The following is a 14546-nucleotide window of genomic DNA, read 5'->3' on the forward strand; positions in this document are numbered from 1 at the left end:
CAAATACAAAGATTGCGCTAGTGTTATCCCTGTTTATGTTCATGCATAAAATCTTCTAGGCTGAGAATCGTACTGACAAGCTTTAATAAAAAAAAGTGCTTACCTGAGTACATCTGGTACCCGCATTGCTTCCCGGGCAGCCTTTAGCATGTTGTTGGTAATATTCAAACATTCCTTCCGTAGCCATAGCCTGCAGGTCCGACAGAAAATTCTTGCAGTTTTCTGTTAGCTCCTGGTAAATGTAAGAGAAATACATGCAGAAAATTATATGTGAGTGCCGTGCGCATAGGCGGTCCTGCTGGTATAAAATGACATGCCACAGATTTAACTGGAATTCTTCAGGTGGCCTTACAGTTTTGTATGGGAATGGGAATCTGTCGTTAGGTATATGCAATATGCCCAAAAGACAGAAAAAACTGTCGGAACTTTGTGTGCAAGATACTAAAATCCACGTGGTGTCACGTAGTTGAATAATTTGGTGTTGCTTTACTGAATAGGTGCAGTGAGCTTGGAATCAGCTGTTGAACAAAAAAGTTGGAGATGACGTCTACACTTTAGTTCTTAAGATGTATGACACGCTAGCGTTACCCTGACATCCAAGGAGCATTTTGGAACAGAGTTGCTGCATTTACCATTCATGCTTTCCGAGTACTGAAGTTCAGGGACGGGAGTTAGGGTAGCCTCAATAGTTTTAATCCCCTCGGCGCAGAAAACTCGGAGGCCATCTACGCTGGCATGGCTTAAGGTACGTGCGTGAAAAGTTGCGACTGCGCGGTGAGTGTCAGTTCGAGATGTAAAGCAACAGTGTCAAAAGTGTTTATTGTGCTGGTATGACGGAAGTTTAGGTTCTTGATAAGGCAAAGGCAGAGAGAGAGAGAGAGAGAGAGACAGAGAGAGAGAGACAGAGAGAGAGAGAGAGAGAGAGAGAGAGAGAGAGAGAGAGAGAGAGAGATAGAACTGTCTGTTAAGTAAGGGTTATTAAACCTCCGGGAGAAGGGATAAAAATATGGTAGACCCTATTTATGGGTTGAGCTAGAATTCCAGGGCCCACAATCAGCTCACGCTGCTCTTTGGGTGACAAGCTGATCCGGGCAGCCTGTGTCGATATAAGTAGGGAATGCATTTTTTGAATTGCTCACCCTTCAGTATATCCTTGGATATGACCAGTTTTTGCAGAAGTGAGGGGATATTTGGCCGTAGTTAGCGCAGCTTTAGGTCCAAGGCGGCCAATTCCTACAAAACAACCTCGGCGATCTAGATTTGTGGATGTACGCGTTGACTTGTATCCTGACAAGTGTTTGCGATTCTTAATTAGCGGTGAGATCCCCGTGCTGGTGTTCCTAGGCGTAGGTTGAGAAGATGTTTTCTATATTTTTTGGAGGGGTGAGCATGATAGTAGTGGGTCAACAGGGGGGCGCGGAACGCGAGTTCGAGTGTATCTTGGTCGGCTGCGTCGCTCCCTTCCTGACCCTTGTGTCTGTGTGTCAATGTATTGTGAACTTTTTTCATCGTATATTGGAGATTATGTCTAAAGTGTTTAGGTACTTTGCTTGAAGCCAAGATGCTAATGGCCTATTGAGCGTGTGTATTGATGTTTAAGCAACTGTTCGATAGTTCCGCTAGTGGAACACAGAGTATGCAATTCCTGAGTGTATAAAGGTAATGCAATTACAGCGATTGCAACAGTACCCCAGTGTGACAACTGTTGCCTCGTACTTTTCAACCTCCCGGCGTCGCTAATACTGTTGTCGTAATGCTTTTTGCGCTTTCCTTAAAGTAATTTGATCCTCGATTGTTACCTGCCCTTGCGTTGGCTTGGATCTATGTTTTTCAGTAGAAGGAGGAGGTTCATGGAATGTCTCTGGATCAGTGTGTTATCCACTGGGGCATCCAGACTGTTCTTTATCATTAGGTGCGCCTATATTTTATAGGATGAGCGGCCCCCACCTTGGTTTTCCCAGCCACCCATTTTGTGTAGGAGAGTGACCTCTGATTTCTACACAGGTATTATAAGGCACAATTTAAAGGACATGGCGGTGATTGAGAAAGTAGGGATGTTAAGGTCTGCCCTGAATGCAGCCCTAATGATGGTTTATTGGCCTTCTTCAATAAGGGTAAGAGTTTCCAGTGCTGCAGGCAATGCGATATCTGGCTCATGATCAGTGCCTGCACAAGTTTGATCATTTCGTTCTGACATTCCTGCACTTTCCTGCACATATGCATCAATCACTGAAACGCTCGAAAAAAGATTTCACAGAGTTAAACGGGACCACCGGCGTATCGCTGATACACTTATCGCCTTTTTGCTTCGATATAAAAAGCTTCCAAGAGTTCCCGTGCTGTTGCATCTCTGCTCCTACCCAGAATCTTTATCTCACCCAGACGTGGATCACACTTGCAGGCACCGAAATGATGGGGAAAATGCGCATTTCCTTTATTCTTTACTGACAATTCATGTTCCCGTGCTCTGTCGTTGATATATAGGCCGTTCTGGCCAATATAAACTTTCCCACATTTAAGGGGAATCCGATAAACGACGCCTAATAGCGCAGTCCACAAATGGCCTAGTATGGTTCTCGTCGCATCCTTGATTTTGCGCCCATTTGAAGAAGTGCGCGCGCAAAGTCGCGTCAGCGTACGCGGCGCCAAAAGCAGCATCGGAATCCCGTGCTGTTTGTCACCTACTTGAGGTGATGGGCCACTTTGTGGATGTACGGCACCTCTTCGGGTTTTGCCGTGCTTTGCGCTTGCTCAGGCGTTCTTCTACAGGTGCCTTCTTTAACCTTCTTGAGGAGTGCCTTAGCTACCGAGTTCAAAACCGTGCACGGGAAGCCGGCTGAAAGCAGCCTTTCAATTTGTTTATCAAAGCTAGCCTGGATAGAGGGGGGACACGACTTGGAGAGAGCCGATTCCAGGGACGAGTGAACGATGGCTCTTTTCACTGTCTTGTAGTGCGCCGAGTCAAAAGGCAGGAGCCCTTTCTGTGCCCTTGGGGAATAACGCCAGCATAAATGCTTGGTACCTAAAAGGATGTTAATATCTAAAAACTTCAACGAGTTCTGTAAAGAAATCTCGTGCATAAAAACTAAACCCGTCACAAGTCGCCGAAAAGCGGTTAAAATAAAGTCAACAGATTCTGTCAACATAAATTGTCGGTAAAGAATAAAGGAAATGCGCGTTTGCCCTCGCATTGCAGTGATTGATGCATATGCGTACTTGTGATACTCTTGCTGTGGCGTATGCTGCGCATGCTCCAGTTGTTTCTATATTACCGGCTCCGGCGGTGAATAAAGTTCAGTTGAAAGTTAGCGCTTGTCCCGTCTCCTTTCTTGTGTACTGTTTTTGGTTTTTTGCGCTAAGCATATTTTAAGAGTCGAGTCTGGCCGTGCTACGGTGGCGGCGTCGTCGCCTTCCTCCGCGAGGTGGCGGCACGGGTCCCGGGCGCTTCTCCGTTCCCTCCTCGCCTACCTCTCCCCGGCATCGGGCGCTGCTCCAACCCGGGCGCTGGCGGAAGGGGGTGCGGTTTGATCTCTAGCTCTCGAGGACAAAACTGGTTACCCCACGCAGACTGCCCGAGGTAGCGTGCTGTGGCTTTCGCCACAAAAGCAAAATACTGGATTCCAGGTCTCACTTTCAAAATGGGAACGCAATTTTGCAACTGTAATAGTACATGATCGTCGATAACAACATATCTCCTGGAGCGCGAGAGGAGGAGAGTCGAGTCCGCCCGTGGCCGTAGCGACAAGCGCGCGCGTCAAAGGAAAGCGACGTGCGCACAGAGCCGTTTGCGATGGAGTAGGACGAACATACAGCTGTGGTTGCTCGTACAGCGACGACGCTTGAACATTGCCGTGAGGCGAAAAAGGGGACACAGGCTACTGTGGCGAACAGCTTCGCTGCCTCCAAGTCTTGCGCGTTAGTGTGAGCTCCCTTCATTTTTTTCTCTGTCTGTGCACGGTCGTCAACCAGCTAGTTATGAAGGAGAAATTGCTTGCGTTGTTTCGTTTTCGTATTTAGCGTTCGGGTTAGCCCGAGCACTGTAGTCCGGCCACCTCTACGCTGCCTCGCTAAAAAGGACTTTCTAGTCTAGTGCCCCTGACATTTTGTTCCCGCATGTAGATCGTCGTGCGCATGCCGACGGCGTACAGACAAGCGGAGAGGTACTGACCGCTGCTGGCATACGTCATTGCGGCCCAACTGTGTGGTGTGGCGACATGTTCGCTTTCGTGACAATCGGATAACGTAATTTGTGAATGAGTGAGTGAGCAAATGAGCCAGCGAGTGAGTAAGCCGGCGAATAATTGATTGATTGATTGATTGATTGATTGATTGATTGATTGAGTGAGTGAGTGAGTGAGTGAGTGAGTGAATGAGCGAGTGAACGAGCGAGTGAACGAGTGAGGGCGAAAGATGTTCACACGGTGGTGGTGCTTGTGTCCCTGTGTGGTTTCCACGTCATCGTCGTTATCACCGTTTCCAAAGAAGCGGAAACTTGCGTGCTTGTGTCCGTTCGTTCTCGTGTTGGTTTGTAGTGACAGCTTTGTAATAGAAGCTGGTCACGTCTTGGTGCTAAAAAATACTCACTGTTTGCGGTAACGGAATAGAAAAGAGTCAAATTACCCGCTACATTACGACCGTAGAAGCGTTGCTTGTTCGTGCACCGCGCGCGCCTGGACTGTAGTAGTCACCGCTTGATAGTTTTATTAATAGGCTCATAAATTTATTACCTCGCCCTGTTAAACCGGAACACATTATCAGTAACGACTAACCTACCGCATTTCGCATTGTCATCGAAGTTGTAACCCTTCGCCTTACGCACTGATCTCTTTTCCGCGACCAGCCACCGAAGACGTGCTACCAAATCCTCACTTTTATTGCCTCAGTAAGGGACAATATGCACTTGCCGGATATATAAATATTGTTGGCGGTACCTTGGCATTTGGGCGGATATAATGAAAAATGTAGGGCTGACATTGCTACGAAGGGTAAAAATTGGGAACACTGAATGTTTTCGCTTAACGCAGTAGCGACAATTTTGTTGATTCTGGCATCATGCATATTTTAGTGTTTGCACGCAGAAAATCGGACCGCAAAACGCTGCTGTACCTGGGAATTCCTAATGTGTTTAAATAAATTCCATTGCCATTTCTACGTTTTTCGACATTGTGAAGCCGCTTCTTCCACAACATGAAGTTGTCAGGATACTCTGGCATTGCATGCGGCTAAGTGATGACATGTTCCAAAATTTTCCTTTCGAAGTATCCGCTCAAAATTATTTAGAAATCAATATTTGTAGCACAATTTTATGAGAAGTTCGTTTTCCGCAGCTGTCGGCCTGACTTCAAAACTCGCATGTGTGCCTGTGAACCGGAAACAATTTATTGAAATTCTGCTTCAAGCGAAAGGTGCTGCTCATTTGCGTGCGAGGTGGGCGTCATGGGCCACTGATTGGCTAACTTCCCGCGACTCGAGACCTCGCTGACCGTCGCAGCTGCTCCCACTACGCAAAACGAGTCGCCTGGCTTTTTAGTGAGCAACGATTAGGCGCCCGCTCCTGTGGTTTGACGGCACCGTCGTCTATAGACACATGCCATTGGGCCGGACTGGAATGGGAATGGAATTCATGTATATTTCTGGAAGTCGGACTCTTTTTCGTCTGCGCGCTGTTTTTTTGTCAATATCTGCAAAAATATGCAACAGGATCACACAGCAAAAGTTCAAAAATTAGTGTGTCGCAGCCTCAAATTCAACAATAAAGCAGTATTTTTAAAATGTCTTGAATTTTTAAAAGCGCGGTACTTTTATGACCAATGCCCCAACTACAATTCAGTCCAAAGTTTTCCTCAATACTTCCAGTAACCGCGAATCTATCCCTCCGTCACGAGGAAATTCACCACCACTTCGCGTTCATGATTTGTTTCACCTCTGCAGCGCGGTGGAGGCGCCTGCTGTCTCCCCTTCACGTTTTTTGTGCGTTGCTGTTGGCGACTCGGCCACACATTCCAAAAAAGAGCACGATCACTGCACGTCGTCCCCCCTCAGTATAATAAAGTTGAGAAATCATTGGCGGCATTAATTTAGGAAGCTAGCCGAAGCGGGGGAATTCAAGTAAATGTTACTGTGGCCACGACGGCGCCTCCACGAGATCCGACGCGACGATACGCGCCGAAGAAAACCCGCGTTCGCTCTATTAGATAGAGCTTGTGCAAAATAGGCGAACGGTTTCCGGCGTCAATGAGCCTCACTCAAAATAGAAGGCTCTTTCCATCGCATGAGAAGTCGCTACAGCAACCAATAACACTTTAATATGTAATTTTTCAAACCCCAAAGAACGTTTCCGACATTTTTTTTTACTCCTGTGGCTCAGAAACATTGTAATTACCCGCACCAGACGCCTAGAGTCCGGGAGGCGATGCCGCCGCGCTGGCGCATGTTGACCGCTAGAGAAGACCAGCGGTTCATTTAGGAGTTCGCCCATACTGTAAATGCTGGACAAAGCTTCCCCCTCGGCTTTCTGTGCGACCACCCCTCCTTCCTTTTCTAGCCTTCTTTAAAAAAAAAAAACAATGAAGGAAGGTCACACTAACGCGTAAGACATGAAGACAGCGAAACGGTACGCAACATTCACGACCATCACGACAGTTTAATTTCACAATTGCAGCCAATTTGCTCCTTCTTAATGGCTGCAGCGACCTTTACTCCATCATTGTTGCTATAAGTGTGTTTCCTTGAATTTTTGGAAGTGATAATACTTGGTCATCACCTTAGATGAACGTACGCTATGACGTGCTCTTCTCGTTCCTAACAAGTGTGGTCACGATAACGGCGAACACTGGAGTTTTCTTTTTTGGCCAATCTTGGCCAATTTCCCAAAAGGGGTATGCTTGGCTTTACAAACGTCCGCCGGGGACGCGGTGCGGTCGCCGCGAGGGAAGCCACACGTGTGCTCAGCATTTTCTAATTTATTTTACCTGCCGCGCGGTCACTGCGAGCAAGCGCTCACGTGCGCTGGGCCTTTCCTTGGTATTTTTAAGCGCAGACACCAAATAACGACTTGCTAAACGGCTTCGCTGTTAAAAGCGCCTTCATTCGAAGGTGCTCGAAATTAATTTTTAGTCTTCACTACTGCATGCCTCATAGCCAATGCCAAACTACGCTCGCAAAAAACACCGAAATTATTTTTCTCGCCTCACGTATTTGTATCATTTTGGTATCACTGTCAATGTGGTCGCATTGAAGATATAAAAAGCGGAATGATTCATGCGATTTGCAAACAAAGCGAAGTTGAAATTCTCATTAGCGGGAACGCAAACAAGTATCACTGATGGCTGTGATCGCGAGTGCGAAGGAATGTGAGAGGCGAATGCGAGTTGTCAGCGTGAGCGCGAGTGAGGGCGAGTGGTGAGAGCGAGTGGTGAACGTGAGCGCGTGTGAGTGCCAGTGGGGAGTGTGAGCGCGAGTGAGAGCGAGTGCTTGGTGCGAGGGACGGGTGTGAGCGCGGGTGAGTGCAAGTGCTGACACCGAGTGGTCACAGTTAGGGCGAGTGAGTGCGGGAGAAAGACTATTTTTTGAGCCAGTGTGCGTGAGCGGCGTCCAGTTTTTAATAGGTACATTTCAGCATTTTGGTCTCATCTACCAAGCGGAGTGGAGTAATTTCCAGGCCCCAAGTACTATAGTGGGAAGAAAACAGCGCAAAAACATAAACTGGGCAGACCAAAGAACAGACGCGCACGAGTGCTATTTCGTTCTAACATGTACCAACTAGCTCAACGTTCAACGCTGCTACTATAAACACTTTATAAGGAAATTGGTTGGCAACTATGCGGCACACACTGTCTTCCGCTGAACGTGAGCAACAGACTAGTTTTGAATAGTAGGTGCGAGGCCATGCTCCATCGCTGCGCGTGCATTTGCTCCTTACGCGTCGGAGACAAGGACGGCCTTGAAGCACAGGGGGAAGAAGGGGTACATCGATACGGCCAAAGATCTCTCTAATGCACTACTTCTTTAGAAGGGACACACTCATATGGCTCTCATGACACCAGCGGACAGGCGCCACCATCGGACACAGGCCCCACGGAGGCGTCAGGCAGATAATATGCAGATGCACCGGGCCGCCTGCTTGAAAGATATTTCCGTAGCATAGCATGGTAGTCTAAAACGCGGAACAAAAACACCTTTTTCTTTTTAATATTGTGCGTGTTTTGTAATGCCAGTCAGTCCGTGTCATCGCACACCCTGAATGGTAGCGGGGAGTTTCAAACAAGTTGGTCCGTTTTCGGTAATTCCTCACTTTGGTCAAAGCAGGCACCATGAAGCCTCGAATTCGAAGATTTTTCGCTCTTATAGGAAATCAACATAGTACTTTAGGGCCTTCTTTGGTTTAGCGAGTAATCGAAGGCTAGTTCTTTCAAAGGAACAAGAGTTCGCGTTGTCTTTATTGTCTTTTCAAACACCGCATATTGAATCATTTCAGTCACCTATTCGCAAGCTGATATCAATAGTGGGTAATTTAAGGGTAATTTAAATACTAGAGTCCAGTGACTCAGCATGTAATTATTTTACAAAAAACATAAAATTGTGCGTGAAACTAATCGGTTTTGTAGAGGTTCGATGACACTTCACTAGGAAATGTTGATGTGTTTCTCTACTTTACCATCTACGGCAGCCCCGCCGTACTTCGAATGTTTTGTGAGTTTATAAACGCTTTTATACAGAGTGAACATGTTTAAATATGCATCTCAAGCAATCGGCGTGAGTGGCGCGTAACATGAAGAAAAAGGACCCGCCGGTGGCTCAGTGGATAAGGTGTTGCGCGGCTGAGAATGAAGTCGCGGGTTCAATTCCCGGCCGCGGCGGCCGCTTTTCTGGTGGAGGCGAAAAGCAAAAACGCCCGTGTGTACGAGATTTCGAGGCACGTTAGAGATCCCCAGGTGGCCAAAATTAATCCGGAGCCGTCCACTACGGCGCGCCTCATCGCCTGCGTTGCGTCGGCGCGTTAAACCCTCCAATCAATCAACATGAAGAAAAAGTTAATAATTAAAACTTGTTCATCTCCAATTCCTTAGAGGGACTGGGACCCTTAAAGTATCTCATTCATCCAGCTCCAGAGCAGTAATTGACGTTGGGACCTCCTTCTGTAACCTTGCAACGCGACCGATAAAAATTGTGGAGATCTTGTTGGTTTAGGTGTGCTTGTGTCTAGAAACTGTCAATTTGCGGCACAGTAATAAATCACCCAAGATGAGCCTCCGACGAGAACGTACTTTGGATTAGTGATTGATTTAATTTTTTATTAGGTTTAACAAGCCGATGCTCCACAGGCGATTTGGGGTGCCGTAGTGGAGGGCTACGAATTAATTTGGCCACCTGTGGATCTTTAGCGTAGAGCGAAAAATATTTTTGCCAAATTTACACATTTTTTGATGAGCCTTCAGCAGTAATTGTTTTAAAGCGAAAATTTTGTTACTCGGAATGGTGGCTTTCTGTCAAAAATCTAATGCATTTTCCCATAGACCGGTTGGTCTATTGAAAAGTTCCGATAGATCCCTGGACAAACGCGCGTGCGCGAAAGCGGGCCTCCATTGTGTCAAAACGGTTACATCAAAATCGCGAAAAAAGAACTGTTTTAGATGAGACAATGCATGCATTGATGATGCAGAAGGAGCACATTAGCACATCTTTATCCGATATTATCAACCACGTACCGGTATACATTTTGATCGCTCGTAGATGCGTTTTCTTGGTTCGCGGAAGAATTGTCGCATCGGTTCGTCCTTCATTTGTGACTACGGGTCTTTAGGGTTTGACGATCGCTTGGACTTGCTAGCACTAAAACTTTTTCAGCCGGTACTAACACGCTTTTTGAGCGATGGTTTACCCCATTTTTTGCGTTCGCACTTCCCTCAACTTTCTTTATTAGGAGAGGGTAATTTTTTATCGTAGGGTTTTCCGACACCCTCTTCTAAGCGCTTGATGTGCTTGTTGACTACTACCTTCTGAAAGCAATTAGGATTTAAAGAAAACTGAAAAAATTGCTGTGGGTTCGGTTTCCTTAAAATAGCAGAGGGCCTTCCGGAGACGCGATACCATGCTTTTCAAGAAAAACTAAGACGGTGGAAAGACTGATTGTTACGGCTATAAGTACGTTCGTTTCTTCCAGCATGACTCTCACAAATCTAAACCACCACAGACTGTTTTGCCCCGTCAGAATTGTCCACTACGGCAGCTGTTCTCTCCCATAAGTGTCGTGGCCATATGACGCGCTTTAATATTAAGTGCAGCGAAATATTCACAGATGGACGCCAACTTTCCACAATGTCACTCGCATTTGTCGGCGTCGTTTAACCCATTAGACGGCCAAACTTTGTAGGTTCCATAACCACCGTTTGAACGTTCAAATAATTATGAGCGTCAAACCCACGATGCCAAAATGGTAGATATTTGAGTGTGGTTTGCACCGAACAAAAAGCCTTTGCACTGTTGTTACAGTCGCACTCACCTCAAAACTTACGCGACGTTTGATGCATCCGGAACACTTGTAGTTTTTATGTTCTTCATACTTAGGGTAAGCTTTCCCGTACCACTCCTTGAACATAGACGACACCGTAGGACATGCGTCCAAATGTCCCTGCGTAGGTGGAAAAGACACAAATACGTTAATTATCACTGAGTGGGGGTCGTCACCACACGGGAGAGATTTTCCAGATAAATGGAAACAGTGGCATGCTTGATTTCGTGCCAGCCGGAGGAAGGCGAACCTCCGTATCAGTAATTGAAACGCAAAATTAGAAAAGAAGTAAAAAATTGTGGTTGATTTCTCTGTCATAGGAATCGGTAAAACCCGAACGTGAAAAGTGCAGCGAAATCTGCAGCTGAGCATGATTTGCGGGTCGGCGGCTGTCTTGTGGGATGCTTCGCGAGCGAAGTCCTGCTAGCGGGTTGCTTCTGGCAAAGGTGTACTGGCGTCATTTTTGTGACTGATATGACGTCAGTTAAATTTTGGTGTATCCCGCCATAAAACAATTTCGTCATAAAATATAAAAACCCGAAAACGAACAACCCTAAGCCTAACATACTGTTTGGTTCTAAAGGTTGATTCCCCGCAAGAACACCCTGTGTGAAGGGTTGCACCCTTTACAGGCCGTTTGCTTCGTTTTACTGGCGTCGCTTCCGTTACGGATATGACGTCACTCAAATGTTTGTGTATTCGGGAATGAAACACTGTCGTGTTAAAACAAAGAATAATGACAATTAGTTCGAAACAAAATGAACTTTGGAATGTAGTGTAGACAGTTTGTTTAAACTTCTGAATGTTTTTGTTTTGGTCATTGCGTAGAGACTGAACTTCGAAGCTTGGTAGTCCTAATTGGAGCATAATTTGCGGCAAAAACAATTCTAGGTGGCTTTTTTTTGCAGCCAGGCACAATGAATTTTGTCCTTCAATCCTCTTCCTTTTCCGAGAAGCCAGACGTTTTCAACCCCCTCCTGGAAAAGGCCCATCATTGCAGCGCAGATCCGGCCTGTTACTGTTTAGTTTGGAGCAGCAAAGCAGCCAACAGCTACAAGGGCATTTCATTAAACGGCGAATAAAACTGTCAACATGGTTGTTCTGTACACATCTAGTTTTAGTGAGAATTACCTTTAGGCAATGTTTTGCGGTTTTGTTGCATTGAGAAAAAGGATTTTGATTCGCGATTCTGGCTTATCTACCGAAAAAAATCAGAAGAGAATGTGGCGTTCAAGTATTAAACCAATTTGTAGGCCATGTAGAACCTCTGGGCCCCCCATTACCCATGTGCGGCAGAATGCAGTACCATTACTTTTTTTTAATTGTACACACCTCAAAAGGGCGACGCCAAAAAGCGTGCGAGGATTTTCAAGATATTTTCAAGGGGATTTTCAGCATGGCTGATATTAAGCAAATAAAAATTTCTTGGTATCTAACAAATACTTTGCGATTGAGACCATTCAGCCATGGGAATTTGTACAACTCGGGTTGGTTGTACTGCGACTGAAGTGTCACAGCTCACCTTATATTTTGTTAAAACGGGTATTTACACAAGCTCTTTTTCTTGCCATCTGGTATTTTGTGCTACTGGCTTTGACAACAAAGAGCCTACTTACCTGAGAATTAATCACTCCTTCGACTTCAGAGGGTGAGAAATCCTTTATATTCTCGTAATAGTACGTTAAAATCTGTTCTTTGAACCATTTTTCACACTTCTGTAGACAAGGCGGGGTGTTTTTGTATTGTTCCTGTTCAAACAAAAGTGCATGAGCGAGAAGTTAGATGCTGCCATAACAACAACCAATCTGGCATCTCTTACGAGAAATCCTAGTTTACTATCTGTGATGTTTGCACATAGGGACATTCTTTAACAGAAGAACGTGTATGCAGCACAATCTGTCAGACCGACGTAAAATGGCTGTCCAGACAGTACATGCTCGAAGGGCGATGAGTAAATGAAAAGATGGCGCCGCTTGCATTAGTGGTGTAAGGCTGGAGAAACAGCAGAGCTGGCGGCCCATTTAGAATATTGTTGGTACGGGAAAGTTGATCCGTGGAGACTCGGCTAAGTTTTCTGCGTGGTTGTACTTTAAGACTAGGTAAAGGTTTCTGCGTGTTGTCGTTGGTCCCCAAATAGCAATGGACACTTGTTCCTTAAAGTATGTACAATGCACGCGAGCTCTTAACTCTGGATTTTCTGAAACTAACACACATTTCACCGCCGCTTCACCGGCGTGATATTCGGGTTCGAACCGGAGTCGTTGCATCCGTTTTCGAGTAGCGGAGCGACGGTCTTTGTGCCGCGGTTCACAGACTTCTCCCTTCGCAGTTCACAGTTCACAGGCTTCTCACAGGTTCTCCCTTCTTCACAGACCCGGCTGTTGCACCTCACACGGATTTCTGAAGTTCCTGCTGAAAGTTTTTCATGACTTGCAGGCCCAATCGTTTTGTCCTCAGGCTTGCACATCTCATCTAATGAGGACCGCATTTGCACGTGCTAGAACCAGCGGCAATCGGTTTCGCGAACTCGGCGACTGTGGCGCGAGCTGTTTCATCCTTCCCATTTCAGGCGTGAACGCACGTGTACTGGTGAGGAGACGAGCACGCGTTAGGTCAGGTCGCGAACGCTTGGCTGAGTGTTCTACAACGTCTAGCACTGCCGGCGCGTGCGATGACGCCATAGGCAGGCGAGGCTTGGCCCCACCTAACGTAGCTGCACGAACGTCGCGCCGGGATTTTCGCGCCAGAGGAGTTTCCTTCTTAGTATTTTTTTGCTAACGCCAATGGACCAAGGTGAAGCTTACAAGGGTATGCTATAAAAATATCATTTTACAGATTGTTTTAGGGATTTGGGCATGATAAATAATTGGTAGTGCAATTTTTAGTCGGATGATTAGGTTTGACCCACACCGCACAGGTTATTTAAGGCGGGTGTTCGCAACGTGTGTGGACCGATAGTGTTTGAACTGGCGGTTTAGGTTAGTGTTGTAAAGAGGCGTTAACAGCGCTTTAAAGGGGCCATGACGACAACACACAACTTTGGATCATGAAAAAGGCTGCTTTGCCCGCTAACTCTGGCACCAATTTTATCCCAAACTTCAAAGAAACAAGTGAGGTATACAACAATACGTGTTAAGCAGTGGCGAGTCTCCAGCCACATCTCGGCGATCTTTCTATGACGTCCCTCAATCTTGTCAGTGCGATTGGCGGACGTCGACCTAAGCCGCCGCCAAGAAACATCACTGGGAAATTGAAATGGGACCTGTAGTTCAATTTGGCGGTATCACTTGAAGGCTAATTGTACATCCTTCCAATGTTTCAACGATATCACGGGAGCGACGGCCTATCGACAGGTCAGTGCCTTATGACGGTGTCCAGTGGCGAAATAGGCGAAAGTAAGCACACGCACATAGAACAGTGTGCAGTATTAGTGTTGTCTGATAAGTTGCTGTCCTTAGAGCAACACAACCCCCGCTTTTCGCTTTGGTAAAACCCATTTGCTATGTGCCAAAAGTAAGCAAGCAGCGTACACGGTCCTGATAGAAGTTGCGGGCAAGCGATTAGGGAAAACATCAAACGAGCATTGTAGATGTGCATGTGCTTCAAATATAACACGGGTTTCTAGTAGTCAAAGTTATGCAGATACCATGGCACGGGACACATTGCTCTCGAGAGGAAACAGCGTATCACACGATTCTCAGACAGGATACGGCTTTATGCGCATGCACGTACTCTTGCCTATTTCGCCACTGGGTACCATGATAAGGTGCTCATACGCCGATCGGTCGTCGCTCCCGTTACGTTGTTAAAAAATCGGGAGCCTCTACAATTAGCACACCTATAACAATGTTAGTTACCTTGGGATACCGCAACTTCAGGCAAAATGCCTATTTTTCTTTGTGCCCGTATCCAGCCTATGTAACACGTGAGCCCTAACTAAGGGAATAGGATCATTTTAAGCCATACTTCATTGCTCCTATCAGTGCCTGTATTGAGGTTATTGTTTAAATGGGCTTTCTAGCGCCAAACAAATGTC

General features: G+C 46.3%; 2 protein-coding genes across 7 annotated transcripts in view; both read right to left on the minus strand.

The window, feature by feature from the left end:
* The window catches only part of LOC144142801 (uncharacterized), a gene marked incomplete in the record, with an annotated part of 266299 nt that overhangs the window by 127157 nt on the left and 124596 nt on the right, over window positions 1-14546 (minus strand).
* The window catches only part of LOC144142795 (uncharacterized), a 66629-nt gene that overhangs the window by 10118 nt on the left and 41965 nt on the right, over window positions 1-14546 (minus strand). For 4 of the 6 annotated variants that reach the window (XM_077674528.1, XM_077674526.1, XM_077674531.1 and 1 more), the window contains 3 exons: window positions 12127-12258; window positions 10502-10630; window positions 104-232 (listed from right to left, as the gene is read on the minus strand). In XM_077674528.1, coding sequence (XP_077530654.1) covers window positions 104-232; window positions 10502-10630; window positions 12127-12258 — 390 coding nt within the window. The remainder of the gene's footprint in view (window positions 1-103; window positions 233-10501; window positions 10631-12126; window positions 12259-14546) is intronic. The other 2 variants (XM_077674530.1, XM_077674529.1) reach the window with 1 other exon arrangement.

This window comes from Haemaphysalis longicornis, unplaced genomic scaffold, assembly GCF_048455015.1.
Source record: "Haemaphysalis longicornis isolate Haplotype H1 unplaced genomic scaffold, Haemaphysalis longicornis Haplotype H1 scaffold_6, whole genome shotgun sequence".
Classification (NCBI taxonomy): Eukaryota; Metazoa; Arthropoda; class Arachnida; order Ixodida; family Ixodidae; genus Haemaphysalis; species Haemaphysalis longicornis.